Source organism: Geotrypetes seraphini, chromosome 4 (assembly GCF_902459505.1).
Source record: "Geotrypetes seraphini chromosome 4, aGeoSer1.1, whole genome shotgun sequence".
NCBI lineage: Eukaryota > Metazoa > Chordata > Amphibia > Gymnophiona > Dermophiidae > Geotrypetes > Geotrypetes seraphini.
Window position 1 is genome coordinate 311,423,107 of NC_047087.1, and position 18,584 is coordinate 311,441,690.

General features: G+C 41.7%; 1 protein-coding gene across 5 annotated transcripts in view; it reads right to left on the minus strand.

Annotated features, from left to right (window-relative positions):
- The window catches only part of CCDC186 (coiled-coil domain containing 186), a 224,493-nt gene that overhangs the window by 45,765 nt on the left and 160,144 nt on the right, over nt 1-18,584 (minus strand). For all 5 annotated transcript variants that reach the window (XM_033943150.1, XM_033943154.1, XM_033943149.1 and 2 more), the window contains one exon: nt 529-718. In XM_033943150.1, coding sequence (XP_033799041.1) covers nt 529-718 — 190 coding nt within the window. The remainder of the gene's footprint in view (nt 1-528; nt 719-18,584) is intronic.

Genomic DNA, 18,584 nt, shown 5'->3' on the forward strand with positions numbered 1-18,584 from the left:
GTGGTAAAAAAATCTGATTGAGACTTTCAAAATACTGAAAGGAATTGACAAAATTGAGCAGGAAAAAAAGTTATTTACAATGTCCAATGTGACACGGACAAGAGGATATGGACTGAAACTGAGGGGGGACAAGTCCAGGACAAATATCAGGAAGTTCTGCTTCATGCAGCGTGTAGTGGACACCTGGAATGCCCTCCCGGAGGAGGTTGTTGTGGAATCCACCATTCTAGGATTTAAAAGCAAACTAGATGCACATCTCCTTACGAGAGGCATAGAGGGATATGAGTGACTAAAATTACACCAGGGTACACCTGGCTGGGCCTCCGCATGTGCGGATTGCTGGACTTGATGGACCCAAGGTCTGATCCGGTGATGGCAGTTCTTATGTTCTTACATAATAACAGGACCATTACTAACACCATTTGTTAAACACTATATATTAGTAACTTAGGCTGAAAGTAAGACATCTTATGGAAACACATGCAAACTAACTAACTAAATATTTGGTCTGAAAGAAAAATGGTCAACCTTGTAGTAGTTGCTTGGTGAGATCCTTGAGATTCACTGTGTGTTTGCGCTTTTGAGTGGCCACCTCGTCTTTCAATTCTTCTACCTGTGTGTTCAAGGCTGTTATTTCTTTCTGTCGTAATATCACCTCGGCCTGCAAGGTATGAACCTCTTCTTTTCGCAGTTGTTCTTCTTTCACTAACCTGTCCTCCTAAATTCAAAGTAAATAATATTAGCGGTAATAGGCACAAGGATTGATCATACAGCAGCAATACACTAAAAATCAACTCTAGAAATGGTTGGATAGCCTTGGAAATTGCTGCAAAATATTTTATAACTAATGTGTCAAAACCACAATAAATATAGTAACAGCACAACTTATTTACTCTAGCACACTTACAAAGCACTCTCTCAGTTTATTGGCTGGAAGAATTAAATAGCTTCCTTCATTGCAATCATTAACATTTATGCAAGACCTCAGTGACACAACTCAAGACTCAAAAAGTTCTCGTCGTCTCCAAGTTTATGTGCCTAATCGTCATTGATCTTATTTCATTTTAATTCATTTCTTCTCATTATCTTTTATCTTATAAGTTTCTTCAAATATAAATAGAAACTTAGCTAAAATGCCTTATTCAATCCGTTGCCCAGGGGTACTTAATATTCAACATGTTTCGCAAAAAAAAATTGCTTTCTCAAAAAGATCATAAGAATTGCCATACTGAGACAGACCAAAGGTCCATCAAGCCCAGGATCCTGTTTCGAACGTTGGCCAACCCAGGTCCCAAGTACCTAGCTAGATCCCAAGTAGTAAAAATATTTTATGCTGCTTATCCTAGGAATAAGCAGTGGATTTCCCCAAGCCATCTCAAGAATGGCCTATGGACTTCTCTTTTAGGAAATTATCCAAACCTTTTTTAAACCCTGCTAAGCTAACTGATTTCACTACATTCTCTGGCAACAAATTCCAGAGTTTAATTACACGTTGTGTGAAGAAATATTTTCTCTCGTTTGTTTTAAATCTACTACTTAGTAACTTCATCGCATGTCCCCTAGTCCTAGTATTTTTGGAAAGAGTGAACAAGCAATTTACATCTACCCTTTCCACTCCACTCATTTTATAGGCCTCTAACACAGTGTTCTTCAACCGCCGGTCCGCAGAAATTTCTTGCCGGTCCAGAGGGCCGGCATGTGCATCGGGCTCCATTCAGTGCTCTTCAGCCACTGGCCCAAGGTGCGATTGATGCGGCGTTGTCTTCGGGCCAGCTCCCTCTTCCTCAGTGCTGCAGTGCACAAAGTCGTGGGCAGCGGCTCCTACACGCGTCCTATCGCTACTAGTCGCTGAGCCAGTTGGAAGACGCGTCCCATTGCTACTAGTCGCTGAGCTAGTTGGAAGACTAAGCGACTCAAGTAGGACTCCTTCCTCCCTTTTTCTAACTCTGCCACTCTCTTCCACTGACGAACCAAGATAGGACCTAGGCGTGGGAGAGCAGTCCACCCCTCCCCTTCGCTACTAGTCACCGTGCCAGTTGGAAGGCTCAGCGACTCGAGAACACAGAACACCCACTCCTTCCTCAAACCCTGAAGAGACCATAAACTCTCAACAAGCCTAGAAGGGAGAGATCTTCCCACCTCTACCCACCACTACAATAATCGCCCTACTTAGCACCACCATGAGAACCCCACCACCAAAATACCCACAAACAATCCTACTAATAACCCTGCTCCTGACCACCTGAAAGGCAACAGCAAACAACATCTCTCCAATACCAACTATAGCAAATTCCAAGGGAATTACCCAACCAACCTGGCAACTCACAATAAACAGAAATTCAAACTATCAGACATACACATACCAACCCACCCCACAATCAATAAGAAGAAAACCGACAAACCCATACAAGACCAAAAAACAACCCCCACCAAAGATCACTCATATACCCGAAAACATCTCACAACACACCAACAGATTACACCACTCTCACATGTGCATATATGAACATCAGAGCCATATGCCCCAAAACAGAACGCATAAAAAACTGGATAGAAGAAGAAAACCTGGACTGCCTTTTCCTCACAGAGACCTGGCTTACTTCTGACTTGGACCCCAGAATTACTGAAGTTTGTCCAAAGAGCCACAAGTTAACAATGGTCTGCAGAGAAAATAAAAGAGGAGGAGGAATTGCCATCATAGCCAGAAACACCATAAACCTAAAAATACAAGACAAAATAACTAATCCATACATGGATTTACTAGCCTGCCAACTCTCTAGCACATCACTCAAAGGAACACTAACATGCATGCTCTGCTACATAACCCCAAGTAACTGGAACTCAGCAAAACCAATATTTGAAGAATTTATATATCGAAACTCACTAACGACAACCTACAACTTAATATTAGGAGACCTCAACCTCCACCTCAAAAACCAATCCTGCAAACATGTAGAAACCTTACTATCATACCTCGAGGCCTTAACATATAAAATCCTAGACCCTCAAGCCACACACGAAAAAGGACACCAACTCGACATCGTAGCCTACATGTCCCAACAACCCACACAACCAGAGATCCAAACATCAAACGGAAAATGGATCCGTTCCCTCTGGTCTGATCACTACACTTACTCCTTTGAAATCAACTGGACCAATAACAAAAGCACTCCAATTACCCAAAAAATAACTTACAACTCACACAAACATATCGATCCCACCATATTCTGGACAAAAGCGGACACCATAATCCAAAACTACATACCCAAAGACTTCATCTCACAATGGAACCATCTAAGTACAGCAACCCTGGACGAACTAGCCCCAGAAAAACCCAAAACCAAAATCCACAGAAAATCAGACAAGTGGTTTGACAACGAACTACTCCTACTCAAAAGGCAATGCAGACAACTAGAAAGAAAATGGAGAAAAAACAGCCAAGAATCCACAAAAACAGCATGGAGAATAATGAACCAAAAATACAAACAAAAACTGAAAGAAAAAAGAAAGACATACTACACAAAGCAAATAGGAGAAGGACCCCCAAGACACAAAAAAGCTATTCCAGCTACTAAAAGATCACACAGACACCACACCCTACCTAGCCAACAGCAACTCCCCCCTCCTTCAGCCTCCCTCTTAGCCACATACTTCAAAAACAAAATAACAAACATCAGAGCCACATTCAATGGAATTCACACACACATAGAAGAGATCTCATATCCACCCACAGAGAAAGAATCAGTTGTAGCAGACAGAACTTGGTTCCACTTCTCACCCATACAATGGTCAGACTTCAACAAACTATATAATAAATACAGCCACACCTTAACCACTGCCCCCCATACCTATTGAAAGCCTCAAGTACACTATTCCGCTCCCTGCTCCTACAATGGATACAATCTTTGCTCATAGATGGACATTTCCCACAAGACCTCAGTGAAATCATCATAACTCCGATACTAAAAGACCCCAAAGGAACAACAGACCATCCATCCAACTACAGACCCATAGCCTCAATCCCACTTTACGTCAAGCTGATGGAAGACCTCATAGCTAGAAAACCACAACTTACTCCACCCCACACAGTCTGGCTTCAGAACCAACTACAGCACTGAGATCCTACTAGAAACACTTATGGACATAGCTAGACAACATCTCAGTACAGGCAAGAAAATCCTGCTCATACAACTAGATCTCTCCGCAGCCTTCGACCAGGTAGACCATGACATCCTCCTACAAACACTAGACTCCATAGGAATCTCAGACAAGGTACTCTCATGTTTAAAGGCATCATACAATCCAGAATCTACAAGGTTAAAGCAAATAAAGAAAAATCAGAACCATGGTCCAACCCCTGTGGAGTTCCCCAGGGATCACCTCTGTCTCCCACACTATTCAACCTATACATAGCTTCCCTCAGCTACTGCCTAGACAAACATGGCATAACCTCATACAGCTATGCAGATGACATCACCATTCTCCTCCCCTTCGACCATCCAGAGCCCACCATGACAGGCAAAATACACAGAACACTCAAAACAGTAGCAACATGGTTGACAGAACACAAACTAAAACTTAACTCTGACAAAACTAACTTCATCCTCCTAGAAAGCAGCAAAACTCCAACCATAACAAACCTAGTAATAAACTCAATCTCATACCCCATTCAACCCACGCTAAAACTTCTAGGAATACTCATTGACAGAGGCTGTACCATGCAACCATAAATCAACAAAATAATAAAAGCATCATTCGCGACTATGAGAAACCTAAGACAAATCCGAAAATTCTTCGACAGGAAACAATTCCAACTTTTGATACAATCGTTTATCCTTGAACTAATAGACTACTGCAACATACTATACCTCCCCTGGCCAGCAACCACGATAAAGCAATTACAAACAATACAAAACACAACCCTAAGACTCATCTATTCATTGAAAAAATATGACATCACAGAAGCATACCACAACTCACACTGGCTCCCAATACAAGCGAGAATACACTTCAAATTCTACTGCCTACTATTCAAAGCTATTAACGGAGAAAGCCCAACCTACTGGAACAACCGACTAATTTAATCCACCTCAACCAGGCACAGGAGAACCCACTCACTATTCATAATAATAATAATAATTTATATACCGCAGGACCGTGAAGTTCCATGCGGTTTACAATGATTAAAGTTGAGTGGAATAAACAAAGTACAGACTTAGTGATTAACAGTTCTAGAGATCGTTTGTTGAGGACTAAGATTGTATAGGTTGGTTTCCTAAGTATTTCAGGAACAGATGTGTTTTTAGGCGTTTCCTGAATTCCCTATAAGTGGTAGGCACGAGTAATTGTTCTAGATCTTTACCCCATAGTGCTGCTTGATGTGAGAAAAGATGTTGGTGATGACTTTTAAATTTACAACCTCTAACCGGTGGAGCAACAAAGTTCGGGTGTGAGCTTCGCCTATGTCTGTTGGTTGTGAAAGAGAAAAGGTCTGTTATATATTTAGGGGCTAAGCCATAAAGTACCTTGAAGCAAAAACAACCAAACTTGAATTTCACACGTGCCTCCATCGGCAGCCAGTGTAGAAGTCGAAAGGAAGGTGTTACGTGATCAAAACTTCTTCAGTCCACAAAGTAGTCTAACTGCTGCATTTTGTACCAGTTGCAATCGCCGCATATTCTTCTGGGGGAGTGCCAAGTAGGCGATGTTACAATAATCGAGTTGACTCAGTATAAGGGATTGTACCAGAATTCGAAATGATGAGACATCGAAGTAAGCTCTGATGGCCCAAAGCTTCCAGAGGGTGAGAAAGATTTTTCTAATCAAGAAGTCTACCTGGTCTTTCATGGTCAGGCTCTGGTCCAGTGTTACTCCCAATACCTTCATAGTGAGTTGAATGGGATAACTAAGGTTATTGATGCACATTGATGCTTTAGTGGGTGTGGCAATGCTTTGAAAAATTTTGTTTTCTCTGAGTTTAGTTTTAGTCTGAATTCAGTCATCCATTGCTCCATCCGATTTAGTACTTCTGTTGCTTTGGGGGTGACTTCTGAGACAGTTAGTGAATGGGATAATTATTGTGAAGTCATCAGCGTAGCTAAATAGTTTTATCCCCAGCTTGGACAATTGCGCACCTGATGAGGACATGTAAACATTGAAGAGCAAAGGGGATAGTGGTGATCCCTGTGGCACGCCAGATGGATTACTCCATGTGTCAGAGAGATCGTGATTAAAACGGACTTGGTAGGTGCGTGATATAAGGAAACCTCGAAACCAGTTCAGTACCTCTTCTCCGATTCCAATTGCATCTAGGCATTGTAACAGTTTTCCATGGTCCATCAAATCAAAGGCAGAGCTCATTCACACATCCAACCAAAAATGTCAAACGAAGAAAACTATTTGACAACCTAATGGCCACCAGAGCAGCAAAACTAGACAGACAAATCACCAATCTGCTGTCTTCAACCACAGACTACAAAACCTTCAAAAAAGAAACTAAAACTCTACTCTTCAAAAAATACATAAAACCTATTTAACACGACCAGTTCCTTCCCAAGCTCCACCTACCACACTATCTACCCTTATCAAATCTAAAATGTTTCAAATTACCCAACATATATCACCTTAAGTTCTCAACAACTCTTATGTAATCCACCTTGAACCGCAAGGTAATGGCGGAATAGAAATCACTAATGTAATGTAATGTCCTGCGCCTGAACCGGAAGCCATCTCTCTGACATCGCAATATCAGAGGAAAGGCTTCCAGATGAGGCACGGGACGCATGAGGAGCCGCTGCCCATTGCTTTGTGCACTGCAGTACTGAAGAAGAGGGAGCTGGTCCAAAGATAACATCGGTAGGCAGGCCAGAAGGCAAGGCACAGCATGGAGGGAGGGAAACAACAACAGTAGGAGGAATGATTTTATTTTTTAATTTAGTGATTGATTTATATCTGTGTCTGTTCAAGAAGAAATACATTTGTTTCTTTTCCTCTGGGGTTATACGGCCTGCAAAGTCTCGAATCTTAGGGTTTGTTTGTGTATATTAGTACTTTTAGTTTTTGGTCCCGTATTTGCATGGGGTTATCTGTGTTCTGGTAGGAATGAATATTGAGAAGCATACAGTGTGCTTTGTGTAGTTTAATTTTGTGGTTAACCATTATGTGTTGTTAATACAATTATATTGTGTGTGTAAATATGAAAAATGAATGGAAAAAATGTTGTTACAATTAGTACTATTATGAGAGTGGGGTCTCGGGCGGAGATGGGCGGGATCTGACCCACGACTTAGCCCAGTGTTCTTCAACTGCTGGTCCACAAAATAATTATTTTATTTCCGCCGGTCCATAGGTGTCAAAAGGTTGAAGAACACTGCTCTATCATATCACCCCTGAGCCTTCTCTTCTCCAAAATGAAGAGCCCTAGCCGCTTTAGCTTCTCCTCATAGGGAAGTCGATCCATTCCTTTTATCATTTTTGTCGCCCTTCTCTGTACCTTTTCTAATATCTTTTTTGATATTCGAGTATTCGAGGTGTGGCCATACCATAGAGCGATACAAGGGCATTACAACATTTTTATCTTTGTTTTCCATTCCTTTCCTGATAACTCCTAACATTATATTTGCTTTCTTAGCAGTCATCGCACATTGAGCTGAGGGTTTCAACAGATTCTCAACAATGACACTTAGATCCTTTTCCTGGGCAGTGACTCCTAACACAGCATCACATAGTTATATAGTCCAGGTTCCTCTTTCCCACATGTATCACTTTGCACTTGTTCACATTAAACGTCATCTGCCATTTTGATGTCCAGTCTTCCAGTCTCACAAGGTCCTCTTGCGATTTAACAACTTTAAAACAACTTTGTGTCATCAGCAAATTTAATTATCTGACTAGTTATTCAAATCTCTAGATAATTGATAAATATGTTAAAAAGCAGCGGTCTCAGCACAGCCCCCTGGGTAACCCCACTATTTAAGCTCACAATACACAGGAGGATGCAGTGGAATACATAGTTCTAAGAGAACACATCACAACGGTCAATATTAATCAGGATGACATCAGCAAGATAAGTTTTGAATGCATTTGCGTGTGTGTCCACACAATCTTGAATTGATGAGTTTGAATTCATAAGAGTGTTTCAGTAAACTGTGTTAGTATAAGTTTTCTGGTCAACTTTACTACAAGAGACTTGAATTAATAAGGTGGGGGCACAAAGAGGGTTTTTTTAAGCAGATGAAGTTGATACCCTTTCCAGTCTGCATGCTAGACTAGTTCTGGTGTAGATGGTTTTTTCCTCCTTTGGTAACTGCCAGAGCACCATATTGAAAAACTGTTGAGTGTTTGTATCAGCCTAGAGGCCTATGGGAAATTATATCAATCTGACTCTGGCATGGGAAGGCAGATAGACCCTTAGTGCAGGGAAACTGTTTTAAGTATCCCTGATATGTTTTAAGTTTCCCTGATTGAATCATGACTGGCTAAAAGGTGTTATTGTCTGATTAAGAGGGTGCTTAGGACAATGGCCTGCTTGAATGGGACAAAGAAGCCAGAGGCTAATCCCATCACCATGCTTGCAGATATCACACTCTCCTTTGTCAATTAAATTGACCATTGTCTCAAACAGTTTGCAAGTTCTAAACAGAAAGATACTGGGAGATACAATATTTTCTCTATTCAGAATAAGATTCCAAGGTATAAAAGCCTGCTCTCTGCTCTATCAATCTATCTCTTTTTCTATCAAGCTATCAGGAGAGGGGTCTTGGCCCTCTCTCTCTCTTTCTATCTAGCTATCTCTTGGCTCTTTGCTTGGCACTCTGGTTCTGTCTTGGCTCTCCCTCTCTCTGTCTATCCTTCCCTTTATCTATGGCAGTGTTTTTCAACCTTTTTTGGGCAAAGGCACACTTGTTTCATGAAAAAAATCACGAGGCACACCACCATTAGAAAATGTTAAAAAATTTAACTCTGTGCCTATATTGACTATATATAAAGTAATTCTCTTGAATAGAAATCAAATAAACACAAAGAAAGTATTTTATAATGCTGCCACCGCCACTGGGGAATAGGCTGCCACTGCCGCTATCGGGAACAGGCCGGCACCGAGTTCTCCCTGCTTCTCTTCCCCGCGGGGCCGACCAACTCTCGCCACCCGTCGTCAATTCTAACGTCGGAGAGGACGTTCTATGCCAGCCAGGCAGCGATTGGCTGGCCCAGAACGTCCTCTCCGACATCAGAATTGATGCGAGTGGCGAGAGTTGGCTGGCCCCACAGGGAAAAGCAGGGAGAACTTGGCGCCGGCCTGTTCCCGATGGCGGCGGTGGCACTCAAGTGGCTAAAGAGCCGCAGTTTGCCGGCCTAGGGACAACACTGGAGGGTGGCCAGCTGTGCACCCCCTTGTGACGTAAACCTGGGGTGGGGCAGACCGCCCTCCCCCCACCTTGGTATGCCACTATCTGTACCTCACTCCCTCCCTATGACCAAAAATTCTCCTTTCTTCTATTCCCCGTGTACACAATCATCTCTTTCCCTCCCTTCCTCTTTCCAAAGTCCATGCCTTCTGTGTCCAAACACTCATTCCCTCCCCCACCTCAGCATCTCTTTCCCTCCCTTCCTCTCTCCCAAGTCCATTTCTTCTGTGTCCAAAAACGCATTCCCTCCCCCACCTCAGCATCTCTTTCCCTCCCTTCCTCTCTCCCAAGTCCATGCCTTCTGTGTCCAAAAACCCATTCCCTCCCCACCTCAGCATCTCTTTCCCTCCCTTCCTCTCTCCCAAGTTCATGCCTTGTGTCCAAAACGCACTCCCTCACCCCTTTTGTGTTCCGTGTTTGCCTCCCAGCCCATCTTTGCAACTTTCTCAGCAAAACAAAGCTCAAGCCGCGAGGCTTGTCTTCTGCTTCCTGCCTGCCCTGCCGCACACAAATAGCCGAACGGAAGTATTCTCCGACGTCAGCACTGACGTCGGAGGGCAGGCTTTGCTTAAGCCCTCCCTCCGACGTCAGCGCTGACATCGGGGAACGCTTGCGATCGGCTACGGTATATGTTAGCTGCAGGGCGGGCAGGAACAGAAGATGAGCCTCGCGGCTCGAGATGTATTGAACTCCGCGGGTCCCCCGTCCAGCTCTCTCCTGTCCATGTAGGGCGGACCGCCCCTCTCCCTAGACTGGTGGTACTGCCCTGATGGCGGCCCTGACCGTACGGCACACCAGGCAACATCTCGCGGCACACTAGTGTGCCGTGGAACAGCGGTTGAAAAACACTGATCTATGGAACACGAAGCTTAGACCATCCCCCTTTTCTCTCTCTCTGGCTCTTCCTAGAACTGCAAGCTTCTATGTCCCTCTTTGCCTCTGAACTCTGTAAGGCAGGGAAACTGCTATGCTCTCTATTTAATTGTAATGCTTAATTGTAATGATTATAAATATTGCTTTTCTGTAAGACTATTTCTATAATATATTCTTTATATAATCACCCCTGGCTGTGCTTCTTATTTGATTCTATCCCTAATGAAACTTCTGTGAAGGTATTGAACTCGGGACCGCGGATTGTAAGGCCGTGTCAAACATAACCCCTCCAACCTAACATTGTGGGGGTGCGACCATCCTTACATTTTATTAGCCTTACATTTGGGGGGGCTGTCTCGGTCCTTCCTGATGATTTCATTTGGGTAAGTAGAATTCAAGTTTTTCTTTTTATGCATTGTGCAATAGGATTATTTTTGGTTGATAGACAGAGTGAGATAGAAATCAAAAGTCCTTTTGGAACCCTTAAATTGTTTTAGACTGGATGACACAATTGTGAAAAGTTTCAGTAATATTTTGGGTTTTATATTTGGTGAGATTTTACTATCAAAAGTCTTTGTAGTTTACCTGTGCCAGTTTGCATTGTATGATTTGCTATTATATGCTTGCTAGAGTGTTGCATGTAAGAATATTTGAGCTGCTCTGAAGAAAAGCAGGGTTCAAAGTGAAAAAAGTCACTCAATTAAGACACGCCACATCTGTACTAATAACTTTTACTTTTTTTTACCTTGTGCTTTTAATTCTATTTCTTGTCAGTCTCTGCCCAGTGCACACTGGACTGGAACTGGCAGCTGACACCTCTGCTCTTCTATATTTTATCCTGCTAAACTTCTGCCTGTAAATTTCAGGTAGTAACCAGTGTGGGCAAGTGTGGGCATAAGTGTATTATTTTATGCTAATGACTCTTGCCTAACACACTTTACCTCGATTTTCTACCTATTAACTAAAGTCTCCCTTCTTCATAAGTGGGAGCATTTCAATCTCAAAGGCTACACACAGACAGGGACATTTAGAAGCCCATTCTCTCTGCCCACGAACCAAGGCAGACTTCTGCAGCCTCAAATATGAACCCTTTTGATTTTCAAGAACTCACAGATATTGTACACAAATATTTTGACAAGAAAGGGGGTCCATATGAGGGTAATTTTCCTGAACACACATGGCACGATATTCAGAAACAAATGGTTTCTCATTCTCAGGAGTTTAGAAAGAAAACAGATAAACGCAAATGCCTTTTCATTCAGGGCTTATGTAGAGGACTTATTAGACTAAGACAAGATAATACTGACTTGAACACTCAGTGCCATCAGCTGTCCAAAGACTTAGATGAGGCACAAATTAATATATCCATGCTAAGAACCCAAATTGTTCAGGCCACAAATTCCTTTTTAACTGTAAATGAACAATTAGAAGAGGCCAAGGCAGAATTAAAGTATTTAAAGTCAAAATGTGCCTCACAGGGACAGGCTATTCTGCCGTCTGCACCTGTGCCACCATCACCATATAATCCATGTAGTCAGAAAACCGTTTTTGTAGCAGGTCAGAGAAAGGGTTAACTAGCTACAGATGTAGAACAGGAAGAAGAACGGACAAACGAAAGTGAGGAAAATTCATTACCAGGCCAGAGCAATACCAATAGTACCCCTATAAGTGACACAGCTCCAGTAACTGTAGTGCTGCAGGGACATATGAAGGACAGTGACATTGAAAGAATAGTGGAGAAAGTGGGCCCTATGCCTTTTAACATAAATGAATGGTGCAAATGGGCTATTGACATACTGATTCACTGGGGTCTAGGGAAATACAAAAGGAACAATTCAGATTTTGATAAGCTTATGCACCTAGCCCTGGGTCCACATTATTATAAATTTGGATCTCTTGTTCATCCATACCAATTTGTAAAGATGGGCATCGAACAACTATTTCGCTGCACCTCTTTGCAAGTACTTAGAACTCTTTCACCCCTGCCAACCGATACACTAGAGCAGTTTGCATATAGGGTGTGGGTAATACACGCTGTACTTAAAGAGAATGAACACTGGCCCATTTCTTCTGATTATGGTCAGAGAGAACATAAAGAATTCCTATTAGAATTATTATCTCCCGAGATTACTAAACACCTTCTGTTGTTCTCGGAGGACCCTAAAACTATTAGCCTTACAGTTTGTTCTTGGAAATTGAAGATAAAACCAAATAAATAATAATAATAATAATAACTTTATTCTTATATACCGCCAACAATCTTGCGACTTCTAGGCGGTTTACAATAAAAGAAACTGTAAATACAATCAAGTGAAGCTTTACGAACAGCTAATTAAAGAGTATAGCAGTGTATATTTCGTACAACGAATTAGAGAATATAGCAGTGTACATCTGATGACATTAATAATGTTAACGTCAGTTTGTGTGTTGCAAGGCCAGGAGGTGCCAAGTTGTTTACACAGAAGTAGAAATATTCCGTAAGTTCATAGAGTGTTCATATTTAGTGAATAGGGGTTGGGGTTAGCAGTTTGCACATTCAGGTATGTGGTGATGTTACGAGGGGGGTTGATGTTCCGGTTCGTTACCTAGGTATTTCAGGAATAGGTAAGTTTTTAGGTGTTTCCTGAATTCTTCATAGTTGTTTGTGTGCATAATTAGATAAAGAGGGTTGAATATTTATTGAAGGGTGTATTGGATAGAGAACCCCACTATTTACTCTTCTCCATTGAGAATATTGAGCATTTAACCCCACTCTCTGTTTTCTGTCTTTCAATCAGTTCTCAATCCATAAAAAGACACTACCTCCTTTCCATGACTTTCTAATTTCCTCAGAAGTCTTTCATGAGGTACTTTGTCAAATGCCTTTTGAAAATCCAAATACACAATATCAGCCTGTTCTCCCTCTATTTATTCCTGCCACAGACGCCTCTCATACCCCTATCTCTTTCCAAGCTTGGAAACATGAGGCTTTGAAGCTTGGAAAGAGAGAGGGGTATGAGATGTATCTGTGGCAGGAATAAATAGGGGGAGATCCTTGAGAAAGCTATTTTTTGCTAAGCAATGTTGTATATTAAGTAACCCTGGCCAACGGATTAAATAAAACACTTACCGGGTAAGCTTCTTAAGCTAAGTTTCTATTTCTATTTAAAGAAACTTATAAGATACAAATTAATGCGAAGAAATGAATTAAAAATGAAATAAGACTATGACAATTAGACACACAAAGCTTGGAGACAACGAGAGCTTTTTGGAATCTTGAGTGGTGTCGCTGAGGTCTTGCATAAATGTTAATGAATGAAATGAAGGAAGCTATTTAATTCTTCCAGCCGATAAATTGAGAGAAACCACAATAAAAGCATACAATTGTGGGGTTTTGTTGCTTTGTTTTTTTTAAACAAAGGATTCAGATTCAGAACATCTTAATTATATATCGGTATTACAGAACATGCTGTGCTAAGTCAAACTGCAGCATATACTAAGGAACTGCAATAATACCATTCTACTGTGAATTATGGGGGAACTCTTAAATTGTTATAAAATATTTTCCAAATCACTAACAAAAGTAGAATTTGCCAGGACATACTGTAACAAGGGCATCTTCCTATATAAATATTCCTGCCTGAATACTGAAATTTGCAAAGTGACAATCATACAGCATATAAATTATAAGAAGACAGCAGAAGGTCATACTTGCAAAAAGAGTATAGTACAGACTAGGCCAACTTTATTTTGGGATGTAGATTAATGGAGTAATATAGCATTTTTCATGTAAGCTGACTATTTTACAGGCAGAAAAGCTGAAATTTCTTGCTTACTAATTTCCTTTTCTCGAGTCCTGTTAGACCAAGTCCAGACAAGTAAGTTATGATCTCCAACCAGCAGATGAAGGCAGGAAACACTGTCATTTCAGTCACATCACCACCAGTATAATGGATGGTACAGCCCTGGAAATTGCCAGTGTACTACTGACAGAGGATTTGAAACAATTATCATAAATCAGCCTTATGGATCAATATCGTGGCTCAACTTTTTAGGTCCAAATCCAGGCTTCCTACCATTTCAAGAGTAGGAAAAAGTGGATTGAGTTTTTACTGCATCAAAAATTACAAAGACTAGAGGACACTCAATGAAATACTTTTAATACCAATAGAAAGAAATATTTTTTTCACTAAGAGAATAGTTAAGCTCTGGAACACGTTGCCAGAAGATGTGGTAAGAATTATTTATTTAGAAGGGTTTAAAAAAGGTTTGGACAAGTTTTTGGAGGTAAAGTCCATAGTCTGCTAGCTCTGGATCGGTAGCATGGACTGTTGCTACTGTTTAGGTTTTTGCCAGGTACTTGTGGCTTGAATTGACCACCGTGAAGACGGGATACTGGGCTAGATGGACCACTAGTCTGACCCAGAATGGTTATGCTTATGTTCTTAAGTAAAAGGATAATACAACAGTCCCCTGTCCACACCTGTCAAACCCTGGCTGCAATTAAATAGCACTAAGCTGAAAAGGCTCTAAAACAGCCAGACATTCTTGACCAGCAGACAACTAGGCTAAGAGGATAGAGCTAGAAGCTGCCAGTGAAGAAGCCAAGATACCAAATCTGAGAATATGCAGTGGCAGCCCTTGACGAGTCTCTGCACCCAAGCAAAGAGTTAGCTGAAAAGTAGACTGCTATTCTGCCTGAGACCCTAAGAACAGGAAGACTCTCTCTTCTCTGCTCTAGATACCAGCACTCCTCCCATTCCACTTTCTGTAAGGCCTGCCATACCCCAAGCCCTGGCTGACCTCTAAATCTGCTACTTACATTCCTGTGCCCAGTCTGATGAATGTCTTTGGGTCAAATCAAGTACTCATGCTGACTTCATACATTTCAAATTCCCAATGAGCTCTTTCCAGTCTGCTCTTTAACCTGCCAAACAAAACTACTACACCACTAGATAGCTTCATCTGTCCTTTCTCCAGTCCATTCTGTCAACTTTCCTTCAAGCCCTGTGAAGAGAAGACTGTACATTTTCTTTCCTTCTCCAAACCAATTCCTACCCATTCAGCACTCTCTCTCCTACTGGCATCCCTTCTATCTGTCTTATCCTCAATCTTTCACTTTCCACTGCAACTGTTTCTGTTATCTTCAAACATGCCATGGTACCCCACTCCTCCAAAAACCCTCACTGGACTCTATATGCCCTTCCAATTATCGACATCTCCCTTTTTTCTCCAAGCTACTTGGACATATTTTTTACCACCATTGTCTTGACTTTCTTTCATCACAAGCTATTCTTGACCCACTAGAATCAGGCTTTCATCCTCTGCATTCTATGGAAACTGCCCTTGCAAAAGTCTCCCTGGCCAGATCCAAAGGCCTATATTCAATCCTTATCCTTCTCAGTCTATCTGCTGCTTTTGACACTGATGAGGCCACCAACTCCTTGATATTCTGTCCTCATTTGGATTTCAGGGCTCGCTTCTTTCTTGGGTTTCTTCTTATATCTCCCATCACACTTTTACTGAATGCAATGGTGGAGCCTCCTCCACTGCTATCCTACTATCAGTTAGTGTACCTCAGAGCTCTATTGTGAGACCTCCTCTTTTTTCCATCTATACTCATTCCCTCAGTGCTCTGATCTCTTCCCATTGTTTTCATTAACACCTCTATGCTAACGATGCCCAGATCTACCTCTCTACACCAGAAATTTCTATAGGAATCCAGGCCCAAGTCTCAGCCTGCCTGTCCGACATTGCTGCCTGGATGTCTCACCGCCATTTACAATTGAACATGGCCAAGACTGAACTTTTTATCTTTCTACCTAAATCCACCTCTCCTCTTCCCCCATTCTCTATTACTGTGGATAACACTATCATCTTCCTTGTCTCATCAACTTGCATCGAGTTATCTTTGACTCCTATCTCTCTTTCTTTGCATAAATCCAACAGACTGCTAAAGCCCGCCATTTCTCTATATCACCAAAATCCAACCTTTCTTTTCTGAGTAACTACCAAAATCCTTATCCACACTCTTCTTACCGCTCATCTAGATTACTGCAACTTGCTTCTCACAGGTCTTCTATTAAACCATCTCTCTCCCCTTTAATTCATTCAAAATTCTGCTGCAAGACTTATATTCCACCAGTGTTGCTATGCTCACATTACCCCTCTCCTCAAGTCACTCCATTGGCTCCCTATCCATTTCCGCATAAAGTTCATTGACTTACAAATGCATTTACTCTGTAGCTCCTCTCTTCTCTCTCCTTATACTCCTTCCCGGGAACTCCATTCATCGGGTAACTCTTATCTGTACCCTTCTCCTGCCAACTCCAGACTCCATCCCTTCTATCTTGCTGCACTGTATGCCTGGAACAGACTGCCCGAGTAAGTATGTCAAGCTCCATCTCTGGCAGTATTCAAATATAAGCTAAAAGCCCACTTTTTCAAGGCTGCTTTTAACTCCTAACTCCGGGCAAAATGGTGGAAACAATTATAAAAAATAAAATTGTGAAACATGTAGACAAACATGATTTAATGGGACAGAGTCATCATGGGTTCAGCCAAGGGAGATCTTGCCTTATCAATTTGCTTGACTCCTGAGAAAATTAGAGAGTCATGGGAAAGGTGGCAAAGTTCAGTTATGGATTAGGAATTGGTTATCAGATAGAAAACAAAGGGTAGGGTTAAATGGTCATTTTTCTCAATGGAGGAGAGTAAACAGTGGAGTGCCGCAGGGATCTGTACAGAGACTAGTGCTTTTTAACTTATTTATAAAAGATCTGGAAACTGGAATGACAAATGAGGTAATTAATTTGCATTTGACTTTAAACCTTTCAAAGTTGTTAAAACGTATGCAGATTGTGAAAAAATGCAGGCAGACCTTAGGAAATTGGAAGACTAGGCATCCAAGTGGCAGATGAAATTTAATGTGGACAATGCAAAGTGATGCACATTGGGAAGAATAACCCAAATCACAGTTACCAGATGCTAGGGTCCACCTTGGGGCTAGCTCCCAGGAAAGGGATCCAAGTGTCACTGTAGACAATATGATGAAACCTTCTGCCCAGTGCAGCGGTGGCCAAAAAAGCAAACAAGATGCAGGGAATTATTAATAAAGGGATGGTTAACAAGACTAAGAATGTTATAATGCCTCTATATCAATCCATGGTGCAATCTCACCTGCAGTATTGTGTTCAATTCTGGTCTTATCTCAAGAAATATATAGCAGCACTGGAAAAGGTTAAAAGAAGAGCGATGATAAATGGAGATGGAACTCCTCTCATATGAGGAAGGACTAAAACAGTTAGGGCCATATGTTCTGGTCGAGCCCGCGTATCTTCCAGTTTTGGCACCATTTGGGACAATATACTACCTTCCTGTGGGGTCGTCGTTGGACTCCGACCAGACTTTATATCATTGCATCACTTAAACCTAAAGGACTGAACGCTTTTCTTGCAAGGATGCTGCTCCTTGGTAAGAAAGCCATTTTGATCAATTGGTTGTCACCTGATCCTCCGTTGTATGCCCAATGGAGATCGCTGATGATTGTCCATGCCTCCCTGGAGCGTAGACAACTTGGGGACTTGGATTCTAAGCTTGGAAAGCGCTTTTGCTCTATCTGGAAACAATTTTGGATGGACCTTACTCCGCGTGCCCGCAGTAGACTTTTAAATTTATGATTGTCTTTCTTTTCTCTCTCTCACTCATGCTTTTGATTTGATGATGGTATGTGGGTTTGTGGGATTGGGGGTGGGAGGAGGGAGGTTGGGGTAATGGTGTATTTTGTGCACATACTTGAACTTTGTTCATTTTATATTATTTGCTGGCACTTTACTGAATAAAAAATATTTGAATCTAAAAAAGTTAGGGCTCTTCAGCTTGGAAAAGAGACAGCTGACGGGAGATATGATTGAAGTCTACAAAATCCCGAGTGGAGTAGAATGGGTACAAGTGGATTGATTTTTCATTCTTGTCAAAAATTACAAACTCTAGGGAACACTCAAAGTTACAGGGAAATACTTTTAAAACCAATAGGAGGAAATATTTTTTCACTCAGAGAATAGTTAAGCTCTGGAACATGTTGCCAGAGATTGTGGTAAGAGAAGATAGCATAGCTGGTTTTAAGAAAGGTTTGGACAATTTCCTGGAGGAAAAGTCCATAGTCTGTTATTAAGACATGGGGGAAGCCACTGCTTGCCCTAGATTGGTAGCATGGAATATTGCTACTCCTTGGGTTTTGGCTGGTACTAGTGACCTGGATTCACCAGGGGTTAGCACTTCTGAGTTTGACGAGCAATAGCACTGGTATCCTGCTCTCAGACCATAAAA